This window comes from Silurus meridionalis, chromosome 25 (assembly GCF_014805685.1).
Source record: "Silurus meridionalis isolate SWU-2019-XX chromosome 25, ASM1480568v1, whole genome shotgun sequence".
In the NCBI taxonomy this organism is placed as follows: Eukaryota; Metazoa; Chordata; class Actinopteri; order Siluriformes; family Siluridae; genus Silurus; species Silurus meridionalis.
In genome coordinates, this window is record NC_060908.1 from 7,496,426 (window position 1) to 7,516,251 (window position 19,826).

Consider the following 19,826-nt stretch of genomic DNA (forward strand, 5'->3'; position numbering starts at 1 on the left):
ATGGAAGGGAATTAGTGTGCATTTCATCATGTGCTAAGTCATTAACCTGACAGCCAGCTGCTTCACAGGGCAGAAATACAGCTCTAAAATTCTCACGAATGTAGACAGTGTGTACATACAGAGTACATAAAGTGTACATAGGATTTACAACGAAATGCAGAGAGAACGACAGAAATAAAGAGAAAACAAGATCTAAAAAAACCAAAAAAAAAACCAGAACTGATACAGAACAGAGTACTAGTTAAGAAAATATTTAAGAAGTGTAAATAGTAATTTAAGAGAGAACAAATAAAAAAAAAGACAAACAAAAAAGAAAGATAAAGAAAGAAATTGTACAGCAAAAAAACTAATACAAAACATGTAACAAAAAGCAAATAAGGGGAAAAAGAAAGAAAGAAAGAAAGAAAGAAAGAAAGAAAGAAAGAAAGAAAGAAAGAAAGAAAGAAAGAAAGAAAGAAAGAAAGAAAGAAAGAAAGAACATATGACATAAATAAGAAAGAAATTCAGAATTCAAAAGATTAAGCATTAAAAAAAGAAAGAAAATGGACAGCAAAAGAGAACAAAAAGAAAGAAATATTACAAAATGTTCACTTTACTTTTAGGTTCATTAATATATACATTTATTTATTCTTTTTTCTTTTTATTTCACTTTAAGCTTTACTTTAATTTTGCTGTGAGCAACTGCAACCCAACAATTTCCCTATAGGACCAAACTAAATCTTCTGATCCTGATTAAGAACTAATAAAAACAAAAAAAAAGGAAAAATCTCAACTTATACAACAAAAAGAGAATTACTAAAGAAAGTAACAATAAAAATGGCAAAGCAAGAAAAAGAAAGAAGGAAAAGAGGAACAAAACAAATGGCAGACTTTTTTACAGAACAGGGAACTTTTAAGCAAAGAAAAGGAAAGAAGGAAGGAAAGGAAGACTGTACAGTACAGTAATGTAACGTGTTGCAGTTGATATTTTAGAGTAAAACACGTGGAAATGAAAGGGGGAATATAAATGCAGAACACTGCCTAGCGCACTGATGTAGAATCAGTATTTAGACATTGTTGTTGAGACTTGTGTAAGACCAATCCCCTGTCCCTGTGCTAGTGTCACTGCCGGGTACACACATGGTGTGGGGAGATGAGTGTTGAAATGAGTGAACGAGTGTAAATGAGTGTAGAGTGTGTGAGATGGGGTTCTCGCTGTGTGAATGCTGGAGCTGGCTGAGAGGCAGGAGGCTCAGATCACTGCAGGGCCTACACACTGCTGTTGAGTCAGTTCTGGAAGCTTCTCACTCAAGAGTGTGTAGGAGCAGTGGAGCATGTTGAGAGTGGGCAGGAGGTCTGAGGACTATGATGGAGCATCACTCTGGCTCTCTCTAGGTTTCTCTCATGCACACATACACACATTACAAAACCATTAGCCTCTGTATTCGCAATCATGAACGTCATTGAGATGTCTAGCTCGCACTTTAAAGACTGACTGAAGACTAAACCCATTCCGGATTCTAATGCCTGTGTAACAATAGTCCAAATCTAATAACATGAAACCCGCCCGGTGTTCTCGGCATTCACACGCGATATTGCTCCGCAATGTTAGCAAAAATGGTGAACTTCGGACTTCTAACTCGCTCATGAAAACTTCTAACTTATTTACGAGAGTAAAATGTAAACCGGTTACTGCAGTACATTACAAATATATAGCGTTGAATATTCGTAGCCAAAGAAAAAACTGCATATGGCTGCACTTTGCTGTTAGTTAATGTTAAGTGTTTATTAGCTCAGCGGTATTAAATAAATTAAAATTATTCATCAGTTATTTGAAGTATTTAAGAACATAAACAATTCTTGTTGACACTGTGCATTTTTTTATGTGCATTCCTTCAGCTGCATAAATATTTCAACACAAGGCTGTAATTCACTTAATTCAGAGGATATTTCAAAGCTTAAAGTAAGAAAAACAAAATTTTATATACTGTATATATGTGTGTGTGTGTGTGTGTGTGTGTGTGTGTGTGTGTGTGTGTGCGCGTGTGTGTGTGTGTGTGTGTGTGTCCTTTTTAAACATACCATTCCACATTTCTTCCCATTTATTGTTATAATAATCTCCACTCTTCTGGAAAAGTGGCAACATCAAATGTTCCAGTATTACAATGAACCTGTGCACAAAGCAAGCTCCATGAAAAATATGGTTTACATGGGTTGGAGTGGAAGATCTTGAGTTGTTTGTTATGAAGCCAAAACCTCAACCATATTGAACACCTTTGGGAAAAAGTGGAATGCTGACTGAACCCCAGGCCTCCTCACCCTACATCAGTACAGACTTTACAAACACACCTTTGACTGAATGAACAGAAATCTCCATGATCACACTCCAGTGTAAACCTTCTAATGGAGGTTATTATAGCAGAAAATTGGGACTAACTGTGGAATGGGATGTTCAGTTAGCACATGCTAACCTTATGGTCAGTTGTCCACAAACGTTTGTCCATTACTGTATTTAAATACATATAATCCGTATGAAAACACACAAATGTACAGTATGTCTGTTTTCTGAAGCGGTACAAAGAAGCTGTATAGAACAGAAAATAAATAAACAAATAAATAAATAAATAAATAAACTTCTGACTTCAACTCCATTGAATGTGAGGAACTGGAACACACACAGCATCCCAAACCTTCTCAAACAGCAATTTTAATCTCAAGGTTTCTTCCTCATAACATCTAAGGGAGTTTTTCCTTGCCACAGTCGCCACGGCTTGCTCATCAGGGACAAATGCACACCATTCACCATCACTGTTGATTTGTGTAAAGCTGCTTTGAGACAATGTCTGTTGTGAAAAGCGCTATACAAATAAACTTGACTTGACTTGACTTCTTACCAGACATCAGTGCCTGACTTCACCAGTGATCTTTAACAAAAATGAAGAAAAAAAAGGCATGGCTTCATTCCAAAATCTAGTGGAAGAGTGAAGATTATTTTAAGAAAAGCGTGTAATGATCTTTAACCATGTAAATTGGCAACTAGTGGTTAATAAATGGAACTGTAATGAGCATGTTGCTCTTTTATCAACATCACTGCAGCATGTTGTGAAGAATATGAGCATAACGTATGGAATGCAGGTTTACGTTAAAAACCCGAACACGCATTCTGAGCCGTCATTACAATCCTACAGCAAGGGATCAAACCTGAAATGACCCCCAAGCGCCATCTCTGTGTCAACATCCGGGTTTCGAAGAAAAACAACCCTGGATAAACTTGTGCATATAACATGTAAAGACGTGTAAAATGACACTATCGCAGGTGCTGCCTGGTAAAACTAATCCCATCCTGATAAGCTTCAAAAATCTACACGGTTCCAAACAGTGGAGTCTTTACCTTGTCCTATAATCCCTGCTACAATCCCTCCTTCTGACCAATTCATCTCAAGATGGTTTCCTGGAATTTTAGGGGAATGAATGGGAATTAACTAAATTGCAGGGAAGCCCAATGAGAGAGAACTTAACTGTAGTGAAAAATCTTGCAGGATAATCTTGGTTGAAACAACCAGATTTAATGCTATTTCAGTTGAATTTCCACCTTGCACATTCAATCACATGCACACAGCACACTTCCTACAGGGTCACTGAGGCCACGCCCCCTACATGCACTGTTCATTCCTACTGTATATCACAGATCAATAAATGTCCATCTCAGTAAGTATGCATATCGTCGTCTTCTTTCGGCTTCTCCCATTAGGGGTTGCCACAGCGGATCATCCGTCTCCATACCCCTGTGTCCTCTACATCTGCCTCTTTCATCCCAACTACCTGCATGTCTTCCCTCACCACATCCATAAACCTCCTCCTTGGCCTTCCTCTTTTTCTCCTTCCTGGTGGCTCCATCCAGCATTCTCCTACCGATATACCCCATGTCCCTACCATCTCAATCGCACCTCCCTCACTTTGTCCCCTAAAACGTCCTACTGTCCCTTTAATAAACTCGTTTCTAATCCTGTCCATCCTCTTGGACTTGGCGAGTATTCATGTAAATTACACAAATATTACATAAACTTCCTTGTGCTGTGTGTAAGCTATTGTGCAACAAAATTAAACTAACAATCAAATCAAAAAAAAAAGTTTTAGTTTGCATGCGTCAGCTTACGACCGAACAATATGTTTCTTTATATTTGTAGGAGCTTATTCAAATTCATTCCCATAAATTCCTGGAATATTTCCCAAAATCCCGAGTTTCCCGAAATTTTCCACCCCTTTGCAACCTTAAGCTGGTTCCATCTTGACATGTCACAGAATTACCAGTTGTGCCACCATTAGAAAAGTGTTTTTAAGTGCAGATCAATCAGTCACTGTTTCTATTATAGCCGGTCGAACAACAATTACAGCCGGCACTGCGGCCAGAAAAACAGGATCTGACAAATGCTGCCGTTAAGTACCAAACACAGACGGGGAAAATAATGCGGGTTACGCTGAAAGACTCGAACGATTCATTCTGGATTGCTGTGCATGAATGAGCCGTGAGTAACTTTAGCAGGGGAAAGGCCTTGGAGCTGAGCCTAAAGATAGCGAGCAAAAATACACAGTCACAATATTTCTTTGTGTTTGGGTGTGTAAACATGGATGTAGATGTGTGTGTGTGTGTGTGTGTGTGTGTGTGTGTGTGTGTGTGTGTGTGTGTGTGTGCGCACTCCAGGTTTATCCATGCTTATAATTAAGTACAAACTGATGGTATTTCCTTACGCTTATCCAAATGGAAAAGTGCTCTGCCAACACAAAAGTCTGGAAGCATGTTCCGAAAGCAAGCACATGCACAAACAATGATATAAAAACCAGGCTGAAGGACACGTGCAATGAAAACCAAAACACAGAAGAAAACCTGGTGGGCTGAATATCAAAAGCGCCGCCTTGAGAACATGGCGGGGAAAACAAAGGGGGGAAAAAAAAACAACAAAAAAAAAAAACATGATGGATGAGGGGGAACTGGCTATAATGAGGTTTTACTTTCAATGTATTTATCCTTCTTTGATTTGGTCCGGGCGGTGAAATTGGCTGCCACTGACAGACTGAGGAAGGTGAATGAACTGAAAAAGAGTCGCCTAAGCATGAAAGAGAGCGAAAACCCGGGAGCTCGTCTCTGAACAACAGACAAGAGGCTCCTTTTCATCGCCGCTCGGTCAGAGAGACGTGAGACGTCTGCGTGGAGGTGTGTCAACTTGAAGGATGGGCTTCTGGAGACAAACAAATAAATAGCTAGTTTTCTTTAGCTTGTTTTCGCTTGGTAAGCCCTCGATGTAATGAATGCACGCAAAACCTTTTTGTCAACAATGAAAATGTGAGAGCTTTGATTGGCAGCCTGTAGGTTAGATTTACATACCTGGCCTGTGAAAGAAATAAATATAAATAATAAAAAACGTACAACTAAAAAACTGCGAGGTGTGTGGAAAAACCAGGCAGCTGGAAATGTCTTAAACAGTCCCATTGTCCAGGTGCGTGTGTGTCTATACATGCACAAAAGGGGCAAATTCTGCCTGCGTCCTGTCACTGTGTCCCCCTGGCACTGGTGCTTCTTTTTCCAGTGCCGGTTTCCTTTATCTGTTACAGTCACACATGCACCAAAAAGAGAAAGCAAGACCTTAATAGGAGACAGGCTGGCATCGGAAACAGGCTAAGAGACAAAGAAAGCCTTAGTGAAAAAAAGGGAGGGAGGGGGAGGAAAAAAAAAAAAGGGCGAAAGGAGGGCTGAGTGGGGTTTCCCAGCCTTCCTGTGCCAAGGATTCCCTCTGTGTCATCTGGGCTGCGCCGGCCTCGATCTGCCCAGGCACATTCCAACATCCTGACTTCAGCCAGCGAGTGCACACGCACACATGCTCTCTTTTTTTTTCTTCTCTCTCTCTCTCTCTATACAGTATTTCTCTCTCCCACCCTCTCACTTGAAAACAAGTGCCAGCCTGTTTACACACCACCAGGCAGAGGCAAGGGGGAAACACTTCCTGGAAACGGTTGCTAACAACACGGAGCTTGGAACGCATGTGTCGAGGGAAGCAGGAGGAAATCTGCTGGGTTTCGCGAGCCAAACGATAATAAAAATACACTAAACTCGCGTCCCACTTTTAGAGTTCAGACATCGCGTCTTCCCATGTCTATCGCAGTCATACCCTTCGTCCCACACGCCGAAGCCGACGCACAGTGTACAAAAAATAAACAAGAAAAAAATGTAAACCCCAATTGAATACGTTGTTGCACAAGCTATTGTTTGTGCAGAAGCTCGAACAGAAATGCATGAAGTTTCCAAAAACGGTCGCCATGCCAACCCGGCTTATGGGCACGCATCCCCTGGCTGCTACCGGCTAGCATTGCTTTCGCTCGCCTGAAATAACACCGCTCGCACGTGTCTGAACGATTCGGGGTCCGTCTCCAGCAGAAGTGTGTGAATCATGAACGTTGCATCATTTCAGGCTCTAATAATTGCAGCTGACGACAGACTTAAAAACACTGCATTTAAGTGTGTACTTGGCTGCAAAAGATCAAATGGCAGCACCCAAAATATTGCTCTTGGCACCTTAGGATAACTCCGACCGCCCTGGGAACGGTCACAAGAGTCGTGTTTTGGATGACGTGCAGTGGAAAGCAGGAGTTTAGAATCCAGCGTGAACCTCTGAATACTTATGGCAACAATGATTTTCTGGAACGTCCCGTCTCCTAAAATGAAATGTAAGGATTGTGTGGAGGTTTATTCACTATTACTCTTTCCTGCATGCGATCATTTATGCCAAAATCAACCCCAGCCAATTCCAGACAAACATTGATTCAGCACATCTGAAGTGTTCCTGTGGAACAAATTTTGGACGATTGGTACCATATCAGCGCTGTTTATATTAACACGCACCATGCGCCAATGGAATGGATCGAGAACGAGAAGACTGAACTCATTCATAAATAATCATTCAAGCAGATAACTGCAGTTACAAGCAGCAGAATGTAAATGAGTGAAAAATGAATGGATAAATGGATGAATCGAAGGATGGATCCCCATTTTAAATATTGTTCCAAATTAGAAAGTGTAGCAGAGCTAGAAGAAGCTAGATGAAGTCAGACATCAGTTTTAATTGAGATGCAGATGCAGGAAAGTTTACGTTCTATTAATTCCTACTATTCAGGGAAAAAGCCATTAATAAAAATGTGCATTCGAATGCTTCTTTGGTCTACAAAAGAAACACATTCCAGTTCAATCCAATTCGGTTTGTAAATTTGCCTCTAATGAACTTTTCATTCTTCACTTACATTAAGAGAAGGTGAGGGCAAGTAAGAAAAACAGGAAGAAGTGAAAAGAGGGCAGCAGTTAATTTTGAAGACTTCAAAATACTTACGCAACGGTCAACCGTTCTATATTTATATGCTGAATATAAATAGCTTATGCATTGTGTTGAAATTTTCCCAGATGTTGCACTCTGATTTGGGAAGAAAAAAAAGTTGGCAGGTTTGATAAATGGATAGACAGATAGATAGACGGATAGATGCTTAAATCGTTATTCAGATGCTCCTGCACAGCCGAGCAAAGGCCTGCCTTGTGATGCACTGGTTGTCCAACACAGAGAAAAACAAAGACAAACAGAGTATGTTTGTAATTGTATTCGCTTGATGGGAGGGTCATTAATGAAATTACATCATACTAAGAATTATATAAATATAAACATTTGTTTGTATCTTCAAAATGATCACAAATGTCCTACGTTCCTTGCAGGGTGTCTGGACAGAAAAAGATGAGAGTGATGTTGCCTGTAGATGTTTATATTATTCACCCGGGATAAGCAATGTTTCACTTTCCATCGCAGAGATGGGCGTGTCTTTCCTAATGAATGTATGGCTGTGAAATTAAAACTCACTAACCTCATATAAATACCAACCGATTGCCCAGTTCTTTATTAGAAGCGCTTGCTCTAGTGCGAAAGTTGTGCAAGTTGCATAACTAGGTCATTAGTAGGTCAGATGACCATAAACAGAATGTGATTAGGGATCGAGTTGCCTAAAAAGCCCGGAGGTGTATCTTCTCTAGCAAGTCCATTTATATAATCGTATATTTTTTAAACAAGGCCGCACTAGGTTATTTGTTTTAGGTCTGTGGGAAATCTGTCCTAACAACCCGCAGGGCTTTTTGTTTTTATTTAGAGCAGAAAGAAAAATGTAGTTTGTGTTATTGTGGCTTCTAAAACCTGACACACAAGTGACCCTGACAGATACATAATGATAAATGAAGGCAATCTTACTTTGTGTAATCTAATCCTCGACCGAACAAGAATTTATAATTAATCGTCACCTGGCCTGCACAAAGAATCGTATTGCAGGTAATTGTTGCATGATTCACGGTTTACATAAAACAACAATGTCAGCCAATCAGAAATCAGTGATGAGCTGCTTAATAAAATCCATCTCCTTCTTCCTGCGAGTTCATCCTGATCTTCTGCTTTGAGTTTCCTTATACACGGATCAGGCATAACATACGACCACCTGTCTAATATTGCGCTGGTTCCCCTTTTACTGCCAAAACAGTCCTGACCCATTGAGCATTAACAGCATTAACGTCTACAGCAATTTATGCTACAGGTTCACCGCTGTTTCGTCCTTGGAGCACTTATGAGACACTGACCACTACAGACCCACAAGAGCTGCAGTTTTGGAGATGCTCGGACCCAGTCGTCCAGCCATCACAACTTGGACCTCGTCAACCTTGTTTAAGTCCTTACGCTTACCCATTTTTCCTGCTTCTAACACATCAACTTTAAAGACAAAATGTTCACTTGCTGCCTAATAATATCCCACACAATAACAGGTGCCATGATGAAGAGATAATCAATTTTTTTAACTTCACCAGTCATAATGTTGTTTCGAACTTGTGTTTTTGCTTTTGTGTTCTGCTCTGTTCTTTTTCCTGACCATGCTCGTGTAGTGTTGATTTGCACTTCTGAGGACTGCTGTTGTGTTTCCTGATTTGCTGTTGCAGATTTGTTTGGTTAATGTGGTCTGTATTTATAGGCCTACCTATGTCTAGTCTAATACAGGAGTTAAAACTCTAGTCTCATGTGTGTTTCCAAATGTGTGTCTGGAAGAGAAGGCACAGGGTCATGAATGAGAGCCAATGAATATAGAATTGTTTGCACTTCTGATACCATACATACACTACATGGCAAAACCTACTGAGACAACTGACTTCATACATGGCTCTTTCCCCAAATTAAGGTGGAATAAGATGTTCAAAAAGCACATGATTTCACAAACTTTTGTCCACAGAGTGTATATATCTTTCAGAACTGAACACTGAGGAAACAGTTTCGGGTTCAATTTAAGAATTGCAGAAAGTAAGTGCGAAAGATAAAGCAGTCTCTCGGCCCTTGATAACAGCGGCATCTTTAATATTAAAATGTGGGGTGAAGGTATAGATATAAAAACAGATGACGCAACAGAAGCGTTCGTTTAAGAAGTGGGAGCGCGGTTTGCTTTACTTTCATCTAACCTCTAAGTATTAGGGTATCATAAAACTGAGCTGCAGTACAAATATGCTTTCCCGGTGTATTTATTGTTTGAGGTGTTCCCGAACTGGATTTCTTGGTCAGGGTAAAAGCCTAGGCATGTCTCTGTACCTTGTTTTGTTGTCTGCTGACTTTGTGCGAGTTTAGTTGGAAAAAAAAAAAAATAAGTCGCTCAAAACAAGTTTCGCATGACGGATCGTGCGCCAGGATGTGTCTTCTTTAGAAGCTGCTGGCATGTACCAGGAATCACCTGTTCCTCGACTCTCGGGCATGTCCGTACCTGGCTCACTCGCAGAGATGAAAACAGCTAAAAGGACAGGAACGTGCACGCACACGCATCGGAACATATGCACACAGGCATGCACATAGACCAGTATGTGTGGAGTCTCTGGAAGAAAGCCAAGCTCCTGTCGCAGGTTTATTAGGATTAAATAAAGTATTAATTGTATCATGTAATAAATCATGTGCTGGCGAGGACACATTTCAGTTTCTCAGAGGAAGTAAAAATGCTGGGCGGACAGTAAACGCTAACAAGAGAGACGAACTGCAAGAGGCACGAGCGACTTCTTGTTCGCTACTGTCGGAAGCAGGGCAAGACTTTTTGTTCCAAGGAGTATCAAAGACCTTGTTGGAACTCCTACGACTTGGACCGGACGCTTTCCGCATTCGGCAACCATCGGCGTCGCACTGCCGAACTGAACCCTTTTGTTTATGGGCTGAAATAAACGGCGGGGTTCGTGTGCATGTTCCCTCGATATGCATAATCGATATACATAACCGGAATTAATCTGCAAAATTATGTTAGCGAGAAGCGCGGGGTCTCGTTTATCGGGCGCATTATCATTTTCCTTTTCTCCCCCTTGCAAATGAAAGCAGCACAACAATCGTATAGATCAAAAGGAGAGACGTTTATTTCTCCTTGGCAATGGGAGCGCACTCCATCAATACAGCAGCGGTGTCTTATCACTTCGGCTATAAATGATGTGAGAGCCCGAGTTCGGATGAGGCATAGCTCTTTTATACTGAGGTGAACGCTACAGAGCAATTTCTCACAGGTTCCAAATGAATGACGGCTCGTGATTGTGTAGAAAGTAATTGCGTAGGAAAGATTGTTAGTAGGTAATATCAGCTTCGGGAGTGTTGCTCCCTAAATCCTCACTCGCTGACAGAATCCTCAAAGAGAAATTGCAAAGAAGCGAAATTCCACAGCGGATATGAAAATCTATTTGTATAAACGCCTTGCAGCCTTCATGACTATGTACTGTAGTTAGTCGAGAGATGTTCGTATCCTACCAGATCTCGTGTATATTTATGTAGGAAGGAGTCGAATGAAAACCGTTAGCATGCGACACCAGTTTAAATAAACTGAATCTGGACTCTTATTAAATACTGAAGTATTAGAACACCTGGTTTTTCCAGCCATATGTGTTCTTCTCCAGATTGTTAGCATAAAGAAGGAAGCACACAACTGTTGGTCTTTGGATGCGGTAGCATTCCATTTCTCTCTTCACTAAAACTAGGAGTACAAAACCGGTTCCAGCTTAACAAAGCCCCTGTGCTCATAGCCAGCTCCATGAAGATATGGTTTACCTGGGTTTGGGGAGGAAGATCTTGAGTGTCCTTCTATAGAGCTTCACACTACTGAACAGCTTTCGGATGAATTGGAACAGTGACTGCACCACAGGCCTCCTCGCCCACAATAATACCTGGATTTACCAACACCCTTGTGGGTGAATAAACACAAATGTCCAGAAGCACATTTCATAATCTAGTGGAACATCTGCCCAGAGCAACAGTAGATGGAGACTATGTTGAATGGGATGTCCAAAAAACACATATGGATCTTATGTTCAGGTGTCTTTCGTCCATCCAATCTGTCATTTGATATTTAAATGACTTGGACTATCCGAAGACTAAGATAAATATGACGAGGCAATCAACTAGGGCGAAAGTAATGGCACCCTATGACTCGTGTCTGTGGAATTGTACTGGTATTGTATTGCAGTTGACAGTTGTTAAACTGCATTACTGGGAGGTTTAGAGTACGGTGCATTACATCATTTTGTAATGTTCAGCCCTGTGTGTTACCGTTTATGGCATTTAATGACGCTTTGCACTTGACGAATGATGATTGGCATTTGTCGAACTCACGCGAATACGTCAGAAAAAAAAAAGGAAGTTATTTGAATATCTCAGTATGGAAATACGATCCATGTAGGCCATGATAAATAAACACTGTGAAACATATCAGGGATTTGAAAAACATCTTCCACAGTATCGCAACACATTATTTCTGCTACATCGCACTTCATTACACACGACGACTTCTGCCACAAAAGTGCGATGCATCACTTTCTCTCTCAAACACACATACACCCCATGCTGCAGCCTTGCTCTTGCTCTTGCTCATGCTCGGCTGCAGAAACACACACGGAGTAAGTTAACAGTCTGCCAGGGGGAGGTGTTAATGGCTGCCGAGGTGGGAGGTGAGAAGCAGAAATGAGTGACAAGTTCGCACACATGCACGCCTAATTTAAACAGGGCCGAAATACAGAAGGAAATAAATAACAAAAACCCAAATATAATCATATAAACACAGCAGGTTCCTCCGTGAAGCAGAAAAGAGAGGGATTGCAGCTTGTCTGTTGAGGCGTTGGAACCCGAAATGAGTTGCAACCGCGGCATAACAAACACCGCAAGCCTCTGCACAACTTCCGTCTTCCCTCCTTTAACACTCCTTATCATTGAGCAGCAGCGACGCAGATGTGGTCGCTCGACTCGCTGCAGAGAGCCGCCACTAATAAAGAGTGACCGTGGTAAGAAGCAGCTATACGGTATCATCACCAAAACAACACCATAATCATGTCCTACATGCAGAAGGTTACACGACACTCTGCCTTTACAATGAGTCTGTATTCGAAAAGAACTTCTGCTTCCTCTAACACATGGTCGCTTCACACTGTGCGTCTCAGCAGCACCAGGATAGAGGTGTAAATGCCCTTTTGCACAAGTTTTACTCAGTCGAGACGAGCAGAGAAAGAAGATAAAGGGACATCCCATAACACAAGGAGACAGAATCACGGCTCTGGTCAGCCATGCAGGTGATACTTGAGATAGATACATTTCTTTTTTTAACAGTTACTTTCAATAAAGAAAAATTCCACAAGACAGTATCTATACCTCTGAAGTTCAGCTTTCGGCTTATAATAAGTTGGGAAAGAAATAAACATAAAAATGTCTGGTAATGCTTTGAGATCATTAGGGGCCCAAGCACCAAATTCGCATACCAACCCTAATAGCACTGTATGGAAATGTATGGAAATGATGAATTTCATGGCAAACTTTAGAACACCGTCTTTCTGTTTTATAAAATGTTGCACAGTAATAGAGGACGGTCTCAGCTACGTACACAGCAGTTCTATCGCATGCTACTGTACTCAAGCTCTCGCACCACCGACGAGTAGATCTGGATACGCGTTCGCAATAAAAGCGCAAACCGACAGTGGATACTATGATGTAACCGTCCTGCATACTGGATGCCTCAAACTCGACACCAACTTTGTCCAACGTGGGACGGTTCATTCATAACTCTCAAAGTTGGCTGTAACCAAGTAGGAAGGAAAGGGGGGGGAAAAGCCTCTCACCATAATGATAATATGAATGTCAGACAACATTCAGCAACATTAGGTGTTACCAAACAAGTTACTGAAAACAGGACATGAGGCAACATCTTAGCAAGAGCTTAATATTTTGCATTCAAGGCTGACTGTCTCGCCGGCTCCTGCCGTTCCTCGACCCTTTAGGGTGCGCTATTTGCAACTATATTAGATGAATATTAGAGGATTTTATTTGATTGAGAGACATAAAAAGGCTCGTAGTCTGTCGATATCTTGAAGAAACAACTAAATGGGCGAAAAACATATCATAGCCAGGTACAAACAAAAATAATGTTAGCAAAGTGTCTGCACTCTCATTCAGCTGGTCCAAGGGAAAAAAATGGCTATGGTTTTAGGGGAAAAAATGACTATGCAAAAATGTCTATGCTTTTAGTGTGTATCCATCACAGCGATGGGTGTTTGTAAGCTTGTGTATGTGGAACAGAGTACAGTAGATATTACTTTCCTCCGGGTGTGTAACATCCTGATACGGTATGTGCTCAAAGGATGCACGTGAAGGTCTTCACCCTTTTCCTGGTTCCTAGCTGTTGTTTGATTGGTGCCTGATACGTCTAAATTGGCAATGACTAAAACCAATCAGCAAAGCAACACGATCCACAGCATCAAAGGAAAAAGAAAATGGGATTTGGGGACAGTGTAGAGCAGAGAAATAAAGATATCAGCTCAGGCCTTCAGCTCAGGCCTTCATCACAGACCGCAGGAGTGAAGAGGCTTAGCACAGACACAGGTAATTCAAGATAACAGGCTAAAGAAGTCAGCCATCTGACATTTTGCACAGCTGTAAGAGATCTAATACCCGTCAGAGTGTTTCAGCGAGTGTGGTGTTCGAAAAGACGAAGTCTTATATAACAATAAGACCATGGTTACAGTCAAAACACTTCAACTGGGGCTGTTCTGCTTCTGCTTGAGCCCATGTTCTGCTTTCAGAGACTAATGCGTACTGTACTTTGAAAGCTACAGATAGCGATCTGGGGCTTATTTCCTGCTACACCATCGCACCGCTGCGCAATACAATACCGACGTGCTGTTTATGAAAAATAATCAACGAGCAAAGAAAAGTTATTACTTAGCAGCTTTCTACAATCGTGCTTTCTATTGAAATGATTTTAAACAACTAAGAAAGCGGCAGGAAGGTCACCTTCTAACAATTCCAGGGCCCTCATCTTTTCTCTAATCTGTGATGTTTGAACCATTTCACAATCCCTAAATTCTTATAACAGAGCAAATCAGAGAAACATGAAGTTTCAGTTGGTTATAAACCACGTTGAGCTTTCGTCAGATTTCTAACAGGGGTCTGAAACAGAAGCTTTCAAATGTTTGTGAGCCCAAACACACTGTACTATGTGTATTGTTTATTTTAATCAAAAGCACTTTGTCTATTACGAGATGTGATCGGGCAGCGCCGCGAAAGGCGCTAATGCTCGAGTTCGGTTTCAGGCCCCTCCCCTTCCGCTCGACAATGCATTAGGGGATCCAAAAGCAGCCACTTTTCCTGTTCAGCAAATATAGTCTTTGATTAGATTGCTTTTACTGCCCATGTTTATTAGTGTGAAGAGTTTTGCTAACTTTATTTGAAAAAAAACATATATATAATGTACGTGTGTGTAAATATATAATTTGAGAAGCAGCCCTGGATGTGAATTCACACTGTGTCTGACAGGTTGGCAAATACCTGGAAACACACAGAGGTGGTAAATAGACAGATGGATGCCAATGTGAAAAAAATAAATAAATAAAATGATTAATCGTAAACAAAACAGTCCTGCTTTTAATGATGTGTCAGGCTGTTACAGAGTAATCACTAAAGGGTTTGGGACAGAACTGCTTTCCATCCACACATCCACACATCCACACACACACACACACACACACACACACACACACACACACACATACACACATACACACATACACACATACACACATACACATACACACACACACACACACACATACATACACACACGCATCTCCCTCTATTTTCCCTCACTGTCTCACCCCGAGCACTCAGGAATTCAAACCGCATGCATATAAACAAGTCCTGACAACAGCAAACATCCATCAAAACCTTATAAAAAAATGTTTTTAAATAAAAAATGAAACGAGCGTGCATTATGCAAATAGGCTAAGTACTAAAACATAAAAAAGCCATGCCCTTGTGGTACAAACTGTTCATTATTTTTCACCATTCATAACCAACATGGTGAGAGATACAGTATTGTACATACCTAACACCCCCCCCTTAAAAATAGAGAAAATAATTTATTGCAGAAGATAAAGTTGTTCAGGCTTCTAGTTTTGAGCAAACTCAACTAGAAGCAGTGGTTTCTTGAGTGAACGTAAAGAAGGGCTGAGGGTATTCCCTTGTGGTTTGTCTGCAACGCACCAGGCAGGAAGTTGACAGCTCAGAGTGAAAGCGACACTATCAGCTACGAGATGGCGTTTTTTTCCATGAAGTCATCACGGCCTGAATGGCCGGTGAGATGCTCGGAGATGATCTATCAAAGAAAAACTAATACCTCGTGCATGCTCCTGTTCATTCAGTCAGTTAGCTGAGTGAGCTAGCTGCCTTAGCTGAACCCTAATCCTCTCAACAAAAATAAATAAATAAATAAATAAATAAACAAAGGGAGCGAGAAAGGCAGAAAGCATAAACCCTTGCAAGGCCGACAACTTCATGCCTGATTTACTACACACACCTACGAAAAACAACACTCAACACTCCCTCTCACCATCTCAAAACACTCAAAAACACCACTTGTAAACCACATAACACTTTTTATTAATCATGTATTTATTTCTGACTGCAGGATCACACCCACAGCTGTACTCGCACTCGCACCTTCTCAAAGCTCCGACACTACTCTCCATACGCAGGACTGCATTTACTATTGCGCCAGATTAAACCCTAAAGACTATTACGACATGATCCCAATACAATCTTATCATTACACACCGTCATTAGACAACGTCAGACCTGTTATCGCTAAATGGTCGCATAAGCGTAAACATTCTTCACGCAGGCGAGTGAACGGGAGTTAATAAGGACTTGGCGTCTGTCCATTAGCACGTTTGCGTCTTTCTGGGACTGTGTCAAACATTTTTGCATGCTCTTATCCCGTCCTCTGATTGGTGGCTTTTAAACGAAGGAACTTGGTAGCAATGGAAATTAATCGCACCTTCTGACCACCAAAGAACTGTTTTTACGACGTGCAAATTTCATCAAGCACTCGGACAACGCGACCACAGCGCAACGCAAACACTTCACCCTGATCCATGTTTTGCAACGGCTGCTTTTAAGGCCGGCTCTGTAATGCGAGAACGCAGACAAATACTTATAGTGGAAGTGCAGATGGGAAACTCGCAGTGACGGCACCGAGGGCCACGTATGTAACCTGAAACATGGTGTTTCTCTTGAGCGTGCTTTATGTCTCTCTTTCTCTTGAGGAAGTGGAAAACAAGTTGCTCAAGTTTTTTTTTTTTTTTTTCGCGCCTGCAGCGCTGGTCGCAGGTGCATTATCCAGTCATTTCTCACGTGTTAAGACAATTCTCTTTCGCTGTCCCCGTACCTACGCGTCATCAGAGACTTCTGCGGTTCTGGGAGTTACGGAAAGCGGTTACGGTTTAGCCGCGTGTGCTTTTACCTGCGTTCTTAGAGCGAGAGGGCGTTATGCAATCCTGTCGCTTGAAAGTGTTCCACTTAATCAGACTGTGTCTTCATGCCGGCCTTTTGCTTTGAAACTAGTCGTGATAAAACAGGAAAACCACTAGCCTTACTGTCCAACCATAGCGCATAACTACTTCCTCCCACTGGCTGCGTAGGTAGTCCACCTGTTTAAAGAAAAAACCCTGTAATCGACATCCAAATTACAAGGCCGCCCTGAATCTCATCAAACAAGGAACCTGTGAATGAAACTGGCATCGAAAGACATTTGCCTGCAATGCATAGTGTTTGAAATTCTAATTTTAATCCTGCTTGGAGCCTCAGTGACAGTCGGATGAATGAAGTAGTTAGCATACACTCGAGAAACACAGGCTACAGCACAGACTGAAGTCATTGGTTTTTTATAATACACAGCACACACTGGCACCGGCAGACATCTTGAAAGAGAATCGTGAGACATTTACATGCTACAGTTGATGATACTTGTCGAATTGAGACAGGCTTCAATGACAGGATGGGGTGGAGTAACATTATATTTCTGACTAAAGCAATATATAAATGCCATGTTGAAATTGTCAGCATGTGACTTTACAAATAAGTGAGTATTTAGACCATAAGCAACAATTTACTTTGTACCAAATATTCCCTCCTATTCGATTTTTTGTAATGCAGACTCTTTTTTTTTTTGCTAGGTTTCAAAATAAACACATCATTCAACCGGAAAATCGAGCATTAAAAAGTCTTCAGGTGTTGATAATTGATATTTTGTTGCAGCTTTTTTTTTTTTTTTTAAACAAAGCAACAACTTTCGATCACAATAAATCTATTTGATCACTCATTCATTCATCTATGATCCGTGCCGTGTTTGGACTGTACTATATCGTATCATACATATGATAAAAACGGATCAACCATTTTTGTACTGATGATATATTTGATTATTTCTAAATAAAAAAAACAGCATTTATTTACTATCTGAATGTTTTGCAGCAACACTTGTTGCACTTTTCAAACATTATATGCACAAAAATATTTTATTTTTATTAAATAAATAAATATATATATATATATATATATATATATATATATATATATATATATATATTTCTGCTTCCCAGACGTGGTCCGATTACGAATCATGGCGTTTCTGTTGCACATTGATGTGAATAAAAAGTTATATAGCGACCACAAAAAACACACCACAAAATAGCAAAAGGTTTCAAGCCTGTACCAGCCATCCATAATGCATAAAGGTTTTATGAGGAAACCAGAAAACCCTGAGGAAACCCGGAGACCCTGAAGACCCTGAGGTGACAGTGAGGTACACAAAACAAAAACAAAAGAAACAAGACTAACATTTGAGGATTTAACTAAAGCGGATTTATTTCTTATAAATAAAAAAATTATGAAATATTATTTATATATTTTTTTTTTTAAGTTCAACCTTTATGTTGTTCCACGTGACCTGCATTGTGCAAACGATGAAGTTGCGTGTGATGGCTTTTTAGGAGATGAAAAGGGGCGGGGCTTGTGCGAAAATTTGCATAAAAGCAGGTAGGCTGCTCAGGTGAAAAAACACGAGATATTCTGTAAGGCACGACATGTGTAGGAAATAATCCCCAAAATATCTCAAAAATTTCACACAAATGTGAGTCTGAATTTCAACCCAGCACCACACCTGAGCTCCTCAAACCTCCTGCAGGGTCTCATGAACACCGCGTGTAAAACCTGCAGTCAACCTCAGCACACACACCATTACAAAGTTCTCCATTAAAACCCCATCAGTTTATTCAACAGAAATTCCTCAGCATTTTTCTCTCTCTTATTGAGTTTCCACTGAATTGAGACTCAGGTGAACTCACCGTTCGGTCCATATTTCTCCCAATTGGTCCGGACTTGTTCCTGGGTCAGTCCGTTGTTCTCGTTCACCTCGAAGTGAAGCAAAACTTCGGACGCGGATTTAGTGTGAGAGTTTTCCATTTCTCTTCTCGAAAAAAATAGTGACTGCCTAAAAACAACCGAAATGCATGTAGTTTGGTGTGTGTGGGTGTGTGTGTATTCTCCTGTTTATTGAATAGTTTCTAATGAAAATGAAACCGGTTTTCCACCGAGGTCCGTTCTAGACCGCCAAGCGGAGGTGGGTCGGCGTTGACTTCCACCTGCCCCTTCTGCGAGCCGTTCGCTTTCAAACCGTCCTCCCTCTCTCTCTCTCTCTCTCTCTCTCTCTCTCTCTCTCTTTCTCTACTCCTCCTCCTCTTTCCTTCGTCGTACTGACCCTGAGCGCTTCCCTTAGTACTGTAGGAAGGTGCGCTTCGGTACCGGGTTCCGCCCGACTGTCTCTCTCTCTCTTTTTGAGAGCGGATGTATCTGAAACCGCATACTACTCCACTCCTTTACTAAGCAGTATACCGCGGTAATGCGGTGCGCCCTATTTTCCACATACTTATAACAATAGTGTGAATTATATACCCTGAGTGTCTGCGCGCTCCTATTGGCTGAGGCGGCGAATTCATTCAACATTTCACCTATCACTCAATTATTATTTGTATATACGTGTATATTTACGTATATATCGTTCGGGGTTTTTTTGTTGTTGTTTTTTGTTGTTAGTTTGTTTGTTTTTTTGCCAGAATTTTATTTTCTATAATGCGTGTTTGTACACGGAAAGCTGTCGATATGAGCAGCGCGCGCCGGAATTTGCGCGTGGCCGAAATTTTACGCCCGGGCGTGCGCTTTGGATTCGCGCGTCGGAGACGTAAAATTTCGGCCACGCGCAAATTCTCGAGCCGCGTTCTCGGGCGCCGCGCGTGCTGTGTGTGCGCGCGCGCGGAGCTCTTTGCAGCCTTCTTCCTGTAAACGCTGCTCTGCAGTTCCCCCTCCAAAACCCCAAAATCCCTCACGCTTCTTTCTACAGTTTTCGAATGCAAACGAACACAAGTTTCAAAACCAAGTCTAAAAATTGAATATTCTAAG

The 19,826-nt window shown here is 41.2% G+C and overlaps 1 protein-coding gene across 1 annotated transcript in view; it reads right to left on the minus strand.

Moving 5' to 3' along the window:
• Positions 1–19,224, minus strand: part of atp2a3 (ATPase sarcoplasmic/endoplasmic reticulum Ca2+ transporting 3) — a 77,731-nt gene extending 58,507 nt beyond the window's left edge. The window contains exon 1 of the mRNA XM_046838696.1: positions 18,716–19,224. Within this exon, the coding sequence (XP_046694652.1) occupies positions 18,716–18,833 (118 nt within the window). The 5' untranslated portion in view covers positions 18,834–19,224. The remainder of the gene's footprint in view (positions 1–18,715) is intronic.
• Positions 19,225–19,826: the final 602 nt, after the last annotated feature.